The 9,598-nt window shown below is 35.3% G+C and overlaps 1 protein-coding gene across 1 annotated transcript; it reads right to left on the reverse strand.

The window, feature by feature from the left end:
• Positions 1 to 340: 340 nt before the first annotated feature.
• On the reverse strand, positions 341 to 1,110 carry CBG14187 (the record flags this gene model as incomplete). The annotated part of the gene is made up of 2 exons (XM_045239470.1): positions 341 to 454; positions 991 to 1,110. The coding sequence occupies 2 exons, from the start codon at positions 1,108 to 1,110 to the stop codon at positions 341 to 343; spliced, it is 234 nt and encodes a 77-aa protein (XP_045095352.1).
• Positions 1,111 to 9,598: the final 8,488 nt, after the last annotated feature.

Raw genomic sequence — 9,598 nt, forward strand, 5'->3', positions numbered from 1 at the left:
GAAACTTTAAAACCCTTTCCTTACATTCTGGTGATCTATTTTAACTTGAGAATACACACATCTCAGGATTTCCTTTTACGGTTGAACACTTTTTCCCCTCCCCAAGCTTTCCTGTTATATATTTTCCCAATTCGATTATTTCTCTATTTGAGAATTGCCACGTCGGTCACATATCGGTGTGTAATCGAGAATTATCACATTTTGTACATTCTGTCGCTTTTTGTTTTTCCTTTGGTTCGATGTTGGGTAGTCATTAATAAATGATTTACTGAGATAATTTTTTTCAATGAAAGCCGGTGACAAAAAAATATCAAAAATAGTTTAATAAAAAATATCATTTTTAATTAGTCTTGAACAACAGTTTTTCAATAATCTCCTTTTTCAAATCGTCGGTTCTTCCATTGATCACCCATTTGTAGAATGGACCAAAGTCAGCTTCGATTTTGGATTTCATCTGAAGCAAAACCCTTATAATTGTTTTTTTTAATTCGGTCCACCTCGTCACTCAAATTATTCCAATCTATCGCTTCTGGTTTTGCAGATTTCCTCTCGCGAATTGGTTGAATTATTGGAAGAGCTGAAGAAACATCCGAAACATTTTTATAGAAATTTACTATGAAATATGCAATAGAAGAGCTTTCAAATTATCAAGTCATAGCTTATTTATCTCGGTTCTTATGCAAGATTCCAGAAATGTGTCAAACGACCAAAAACTTATGATTTTATGATAAAAAATCATCAGTGAACAGATATCTCACATGAGCCCAATATGACTGGAAGTAGAAAATTGAGGGCCCTTCTAATACAGACTGTAGGGTATTTTGAAGCTATAAACCTATTTTCACTGACATTGTCTCTTGGCTTTGGCGGATGTCGACACGACAGGTTGAGGTGGTGGTGTGGGTGTGCTTGACTGAAGAATAACAATCATCATAATTTTTAATCCTATTCCCTCTCCCTCTCTGTCTGTATATATCCCCAGAAACTTGCCGGCGTTTTCGAAAGCCGCGCTTTGTATTCGTCATAAAGCTGATATTTCCCGTTTTTGAGACTTTTAATCGTTTCGGTGGTGGCCGATGAAGCTCGACGCTCACGATTCTTGTAGTCCATCCAATCTTCGTAGAATTGGTGCGCATTGTTGGTCTGATCATAGTTTTTTGTTCGTATTTCTTGATTTTATTCAATACCCAATATTTAAATTACCAATAAAATAATAGAAGCCAGCCCTAGAAATGCGCTTTTAGCTCAATTAGTTCAGTTTCTGTAAGAGATATCTAATTTTTTGTCAACGAAGTAATTTTTGGTGATAATATGATCAACATTTCATTAGTTGACAGATAATTCATGTACCGCAGAGGAATCTAGATAATTGAACTCAAAATTCTCGTACAGAGTGGATTTCTATCTAAGAATTTAGGGTATCTAACTCACATAACAAAATGAAAACATTCAGTTTATCACTATGATACATTCTACAAAAAATAATTTGAACTGGGTTTAATTGACAGAAGCCCTATATGCTTTAGATGTTATTAGTTTTCTAGCCGAACATGTAACACTAGATGTTCAATAATTATATTTATTGAGATTTTGGAGCTTCTTAATATCATATTAATTTCTTTCCGCCAAAATCTTTAATTTTTTTCACGTTTTCTTAAAACTCACTCTTTGCCTCGGTGCTGCCATGATGAGAAGAATAAAAGTATTATGTCTCTTTTCGATGTTTGAAACCAATTTTTTTCTTTCATTCCGTCCTGACCCCATCCATCCGTCCGTTACCCCTAGCAATCACGCGCACGCCACCATCTCATTCCGTTTCACAAAATTTATTCTTTCCCCCAATATGCCACCCAAACAAGAGGAATGAGCAACATCTTGCTCTGGGAGGAAAAAAGAAAGTTGACGGAAATTGTTTCACTCTGCTTGCAAATGAAAACACACGATAACAAAGTCATTAACAAGCGAAAAAAAAATCAGGAGAATCTTCTGGAAATTTCGGCGTAATACCATTGTCATTGACTGCCAAATTCTATTGTTTTCAAGTCACGGGCAAAATCGCGTCGTCGTTTTCCGGCTAATGTACCCGGGGGGTTGCCTCGAATGTTTGCCGCGCAGCTTGCTCCGCACCGCCACCCATGCACAACCATCTTCGGGATTCATCACACCTCATTTCCTCACACCTGTCGCCGGATCGACGAGACAACCATTTTCGATTGTTCTTTTTTTTCAATTGTCAACCAATAATTCTCATTTTTGCGGTCATTCCCGCAAAAAGTTTTGTCGTATACCACAATTTTTTCAAGTGGCGAATGTTGGCAGTTGAATCTAGTTCTCTTTTTTTCCTATTTTTTTCACATGTCAACCTATTTGACCTTATTCGTTTGACTGTAAAAAATTGCATTTTTTGGGTGTGGAGAGTAGGCAGAAAATGGAAAAACAACAAATAACGTTTACATTTCAAATAAAATGGCTCAATTAAATTTGCATTTTTCTCGAATAGGAATTTGGAATTCGTAGAAATTTTCGGTTAAAAACTGATCAGAGATTTACACTCGAAAAATCAGCAAAATTGAAATCTTATTTTCACAAGTGGGTGTGTTTTCGACAGAGAAGTTCAAAACTCTGAAAAAATCGTAAAGCACATTTTTTGGGCTAACTTTTTTCATCTTTATAATTTCTGAAACAATCGAAAAAAAACAGTAATTCTTTAAACAGAATTTTTTCTATAAATATTGATTTAAAAAACCTGAATAGTGAAACGATTTCCGATACATCGATACAATCTTTAATATTGAAAGTTTTGAAATCCCGGGAACTTTTTTTTCGAAAAGCGATTTTTTTCCAGACTTGAATCATGTTTATTCCGTCTCCAATGTTCAAATAGTTCAAGTGCCTAAACACTTCTCCCAAAAAAAAAGAACTTGGAATTAGAATAGAGTTTGAGGAACGTTTCGGAAACTGTCACAGCAAATAGTAGAAACTGTCTGTTGGAGTCGTCTTCTCACAAATACTTCCAATGCAACTGTCTAATTGCCTAACCATTATCCATCAAAACACAGAATGACTGTATTGCCATTGGAAGGGTAGGGCTAGTTTTCTGATATAGTAAAAATATAGGCTAGATTGGCACTATAGATACCCTCCCGGTCCACTTGTTATGCATCCGATGCCTCTCTCGGAAAGGCAAAAGGAAGAAAAGAGATGAACGTTCGACCTAGATTTAATATGGAAACATTTCATGTATCATTTGCATCTCAATACCAATTTTCACTTGTGTTGCCCTACCTTTCTAGAGTACCGTCGACTTCTATCCGATCTAGTTTTTATGTATAAAACTCTAGTTTCCCGGGAAATTGCAATTGCCCATAATCTATTCATTGTCTTGTTTCATCATAATCATCTAAGACGCCACCCATATCACATTCGATGTACATTAAAAAATGCTTCAAAACTTTCTGCTCAATTTCTTACTCTCTGCATTATATCCTGCTGGAACTCGCTTCCAAAAACCGTGTTCCCGCCCTTGATTTCATCCATCTCTTTTAAAACTAATTTAATTCATGTTAATTTATCTTCTTTCCTGTTCCTAGACGAACATAATTTCTAACTCATTTGTTTAATTTATAACACATTGATTTTATAAGTGACTGATAGTCCTGAATCAAATAAATTATTATTATTATTTCTTTCTTTCTTCTCTCTTTCTATTGATAGCAGTAGACCACCTACCCCACCCACACAAAACGTTCTGTTTTAAATTTGTTCAGAAACGCAAATTTCGTCTTGTATCACTTGATACGACCTTCAAAGGAATTCTTAGGAAGTAGTAGTAGTTGGATTAATAGAGTGGACACGGGAAAGGAAAAGAAAAAACGATTAGGATGAACATACACTTTTTTCTGGCTGGTCATGTACTAATCCGAAGGCACCTTTCTCACTTCTTCCTCTTCTTCTTCTTATTTCCATTCTCGTCGTATATTTGTCAAGCGTTCTGAAGTACAACTACTTGTGGACGCCTCTTCTTAAGCGCAACTCTAAACATTTCGCACTGGTTTTAGTTTTATGGACAAGTGAAGACACCGATAAACCCCCAGGACGTGTTCGGATTTGTTTCCCTCAGACATTTGTTATAGTCGCAGCTGTTGTGTTGTATAACAGCTGCAAAGCCTTTTTCTTAACTTTATTATGTTTGGGTCCGAAATGACCTTCAACACATTTTCATGCACCTGTGGTCCACAAGCAGCTGTTCATTTTATTTTTGAATTGTCTTTTGATGATTTACAGTTTTTTCCCATTCTGATTGTGTATTACATCTAATAACTGATGAAAATCTTAAGCTTTTCAAGTCGTGCTGACTAGAAAATTTGTTTGAAATTTCAAAATATCTTAATTCGTCCTCAAAAATCTATTGGAAATTTTTAAGAAATATAATAAACTTGACATTACGTTTCTAGAGAAAATAATAATTAGTGACGATTGGTTTGTTGTTTGTGAACGTCTGAAAATAGCATATTACGTGCACATCAAAAATCTTCGTCATTTTTTTGATTTCCGGTTTATTTCTCGTGGTTTATATAAGTCGTTTTTTACAAAATTCAGGAACAATATTCAAAAAAAATATTTTAAAAATATTTTATTCTAATTACTGAGTGCCATAAAGTTTTAAAGATTTTTGCGGTTTAGGTTAATGTTTAATTAAATACAGTTTCTCAATTTTTAATTATTCCCTTCAAAAAATTTCGACTTTCACATTTTTTTTTAATTCTACAAAATAGACAAAAATCTTGAACAATTCTTTGAAGTACCATAAAATCGAGGGCTTCAGCCTTCCAATAAAAAGCTCAGTTGTTTGAATTTTCGTGCGTGAAATCAAATATTAATCAACTGCCAAAACGCTTATAATATTATAATGAACAAATTATCAGTTGACAATTTTTAAATATCTTCCACAGGAACTCAGAAAATTTTTCTCAAAGTTTAAATTTTGTGGGCCCCTCTTATACGGTGTTTCCATTGATGGAAATATTATGAATTTGAGAACGCATCTTCATTTTTTTCCTTTCTTCTCTCTTCATATTCCCACTGTTTTGTATAGAAAATCTTTTTTAGTACAAAGAAAACTTCCGTAGTCTTCTTCGAAACACTTATCTTCTTCACAAAAACAACGTCATCTTCTTTTAATAGTTCACTAAACTGACATTCCGTCAAGAATTGAGAAAAAAGTTTTCGGGAAAACCCAGAAAAAAAACGGCGGCAGTTTTGTACTTATTCATTCAGAACGGTTTTTTCCCGAACCTCTTGCATTTTGTTCACATCGTGCACCTTTGTAAAAACAATCACAATGTTCATTTTTGTGGTAAGATGAGCCTTGTGAAGTTGCCCTTTCTTCTGTCAACACCCCCATGTACACAATAACACCACAACGGTTTCCTTGGTAGGTGAGGAGTTCTTCTTCATATTGCTCACCCAAACGTCAGCTCGAATTACTCTCCCAGTAGTGCACAAATGTTCTTCGTCACTTTCGTTTCATTAAAACCATATGGAAATTTTCCCCAAAGGTCATTTGTTGTGTTGTGCCGGGCTCGTAGCGTCGCCAGAAAACCCGCGCAGTTCCACAAGATATATTAGCCTTCATTAACCAACCGGACACACTTACTCACTTCTTTTTATCTTCCTCATCCTCAAAGGTTGTGGTTTTTAGAGAAATGAAGGTTACCTTTGGTGACACACATTCCTCTTGTAGACCCCAACTAGCTTCATTTGCATTTCATTAGAAGTGTTGTTGTTGTGCACACTCATTCCCAAAGATGCAATTCAATATGCACCCTATGCGTTCGGTTTCCCAAGAAAGCTTTCAAATTTCTTTTTCCCACCATACTACTTTTTACATCTTCATCTTCTTCATCTTCTATTCCATCTTCTTCATTTCTTCATCAGCATTCTTCAATCACATCATTAATCCGCAAAAGCGTAATGTACTGTAATGTGTTATGTGTCTAAGGCTTCAGTTTTTTTGTTAGTATGTGTTTGTGTTCTTTTTGGGGTGATGTGTGATTTTCTGGTCCAAGCTGATAAAAAACGCCAAAGAAAGCCTTTTTCGAATCTAAAACTCATCACCATATTTCAGTACGTATTATATTTAAACACATACACTTTACGGAACATGTTGAATCATGTTTCTTTAGTTTTCTACAAAAAAAAACTGTGAGAAGATTTTTTTCGTTTTTTTCTGCTGCCTGCTGGCTCTTTTGTTCTAAAAATTCTATTCGAAAGGGTGAAACACCCAAAATAAAAATTCTTGATAGAGTGAAGCGTTATAATGCGTATTAGTGAGGTTAAGATTTTCTTACTTTTGCAAAAAAAAATTATCATTTCTTTTTGAATTCTCTAGTTTTTCATTTTATGCCCTACAGGTGTTAGCAGAAGCACAAACACACATTAAGGCAAAATTTGAGCTCCACAGTAAGTGATTGTAGAGAAATAGGAGGCTAAGGAATGGAAAAAAAGTAGGGCGAGCAACGTAGGGAAATTGTGAAAGCAAGCAGCACACACATACAAACACATACGTGTGCGCGTATCGGTCCACAAAACAGTCAACGCGGCTAGTCCTTTTTCCGGTTATGTGTTTGCCGCGAAATGTGATCTTCCCTGATCTTTTTCTTCTATCGCCGAGACGGACAACGTGAAGGGGACCCGCCATGTTAACCCGAGTTACTGTGGCAGCAAAATTTTGTTGCTCATTGAGCTCTTCGCCATTTTTTCTTTAAGTTGAGAAACCGTTCATTGTTTATGTTTGAGATTTTCACCAGTTCTTTCTTTCTGTGATGTAGGTCAGGTGGCAAGTATTTCTAGGTTTTTGATTTGTTTGAGACAAAAATTTTTCTGAGACTTTTTAACAGCTTTCTAGAAGTATATAAGTTTAGTTTTTCCTCTCTAATCTCGTATTCCAATCTAACAGCTTCTAAAACAAAGACTAATAAATCAATGAGTGAATTGATGATCCACTTTTCTTCGTCTCCAAAAAAAGACTCCGTACACATGTGTTCACCAACCACCCACAACTATTCTTATTACTTTGACTGGTATAGCAAAACAAGGAATAATTAACCAACGTCGTCCCGGTTTAATTGCATACCAAGTGACTTGCGGACCACCGTGTCTGACCTTTCCATTCATATACCTCTTTTTCTCTGTTTCCGTGTGTTTGCAATGATTTCCGTTTCTTGCCATTTCTTATGAGGTTTTTTGTTGATGTTTGGGTGATCAGCGAAATTCAGGAAGAAGAAGATTATTTGAAGTGGAATGATTGAATAATTGCGCCCGTTGAAATCGGTATCTGGATCGGAGAGAACATTTGAATGCAATTGATTCCTCATTGATTTGCAATTCAATTCATAATACCTTAAGTTTAATTTCACTATTGATTCAATTGGTATATTTAACAAATTCTGTTAGTTCTTTTATTCTAGAATTACATCATACGTCATATTTTCGGTCATTTTGTCCATGTTCAGGAATTTCGAGATCGGCCGTCATGTTTCCGATCACTTTGAAATTTTAGAGGTTGAAAAACAGACTTAGATTGAAAGTTATGCTTTATCAGAATTTTTGAAAATTCCTAGTTTTTCAGATATTTGCCGATTTTTGAAAGACAAACCTTTTTTGGCTGTTCTAGTTCTGAGAACGTGAAAAACAAAAAACTGAAAAACTTGAAATTTTCGAATAAGTCTGTGAATGCAAACTCTTTAATCTACATACGTTCGGAATTTTCAAAATTGTTCGAAACTTGCCAGCCAAGCTCCATGCTCCTGAAAATGGACAAAATGACCGCAAGGAAACTCTGAAATACTTTCTTGTTCCCTTTTTCTATAATTAAGAAATGTTCACCTCTGATCTCACAAATTAAAATCCAATTGCCACTTGGAATTTCTCATTTCATTTCCATGTTCCCTTTGTTCCTTTTTTTATAAACCAAATTCTTACTGTTGCCATCTGTCTTTCTTTCCGTTTTTCGTTTTTTGCCAATTACCAACTTTCGATAATTTGTGCCCGCCGTCATTTCAGAAAACCGCTAAACTGGAAACCACCGCCCCGCTCAGTTTCCTTCCTAGGATACGAAATCTGCGCAGAGGCAACAGTTTCCCATGTGAGTTTGTTAATGAAGCAGATTTCTCAACACAAAAGAAATGAAAAGGAAACTGTAAATAATAATATTGGATTAGAATTCAGTGAAGCCTCTTCTCGATTTCAATTTTTTGTAAACAATGTTTATTTTGCAGATTAACGAACGATTGGAACCAAATTCTTGTTTCTTATTGTCAAAGAAATATAATTCAATATTCAAAAAAAATTCAACATGGATTGCAACGGCAACAACATCTCAGAAAATCCATTTCTAAAGGTAATTAATACCACCCCACCCAAAATTTCCGGCCAGAAACTATTTCTACCTCCCCGCCCATTTCAAATTACCTCCTTTTTTCAGCAAGACAACGCTGGCAAGCGGTTGATAAGGCGGCGGCCAATAATTATTCGGGATACGGACACTAAAAAATGTGAGTAAAATTCACATTTTCTGAATAAAATCGATTTTCACTCTTTTTTGTCTATGCATCCAGAATGATAACAATGTAGTACTGCTATCTTATCACCAAGACACGCACCCAATAACCTCCCATTCAATGTGCATTTTTGTTTGGAGAGTATGTATTGCTTGCATCATCGCGTTTGAACTGTTATTGACTCTTTTTTTTTGTAGTTAATCACATCATTATTACTAAAAATTTTTAAAGAATTCCAGTTTTTTCAGCAGATACAGGCTTCAAAATGCGAAACTCGTCAGATGTTGAGGGAAGTCTGGAGTCACCAAACAATGGTGAGTCATTTTCTTATTCTCAGCAGAACTTTTTATTTTTTGTCAAATGTTTTTTTCTGATAGTTCCACTGATGAGACACCCTCCTCTTCTTGTTATCGAGAGACAGTTGGATTACAATTGTTTCAAAAATGAAAGGGAATTGTTAGTCACCCCCTTCAAAGTGTGATGTAGTATAAGAAGTAACCTGAACAAATAGAGCTGTAAAATGTAATTGGGCAAAAGGTCGAGTTACACGAAAATTGAGAAAACTTTTAGAGGGAAAAAAGTGCCAAAAATCATGAAAAACGACTTTTGAGGGCGTTTTCTTAATTAGAATGAGTAATCGATTCCTAGAAATCTACACCGAAACCGAACCCCTCTTCCGGTTGAGATTTCACGTAATTAGCGTTCCCGGGCAGGTGTCAAACTTCTCACCATAAATCTCTGAGATCACAAATATATTTGCTCAATTTCCACACTCCCGTCCTTCACTCTACTTTTCTTTCTACGGCTTTCTTTTCGATATCCTCTTTTCCATTAGTTTCACTTAAAATACAGTACAACTTATTATTTTCTATTTTACTTCAGTTTTTACCCTCCCAAAAACTTTTATGACATAATGCCGAAAAGAGAATTCAATGAGAAAAATGTTTATATTAGTTTTTATTGGCTTGCTTCCCTTTCTTGTCCTCTCGCTTCTTGATAGCTGTACAACTAAAAAATATATAATAGGAAAGATGAGA

Source organism: Caenorhabditis briggsae, assembly GCF_000004555.2.
Source record: "Caenorhabditis briggsae complete genome, chrX, whole genome shotgun sequence".
Taxonomy (NCBI): Eukaryota; Metazoa; Nematoda; class Chromadorea; order Rhabditida; family Rhabditidae; genus Caenorhabditis; species Caenorhabditis briggsae.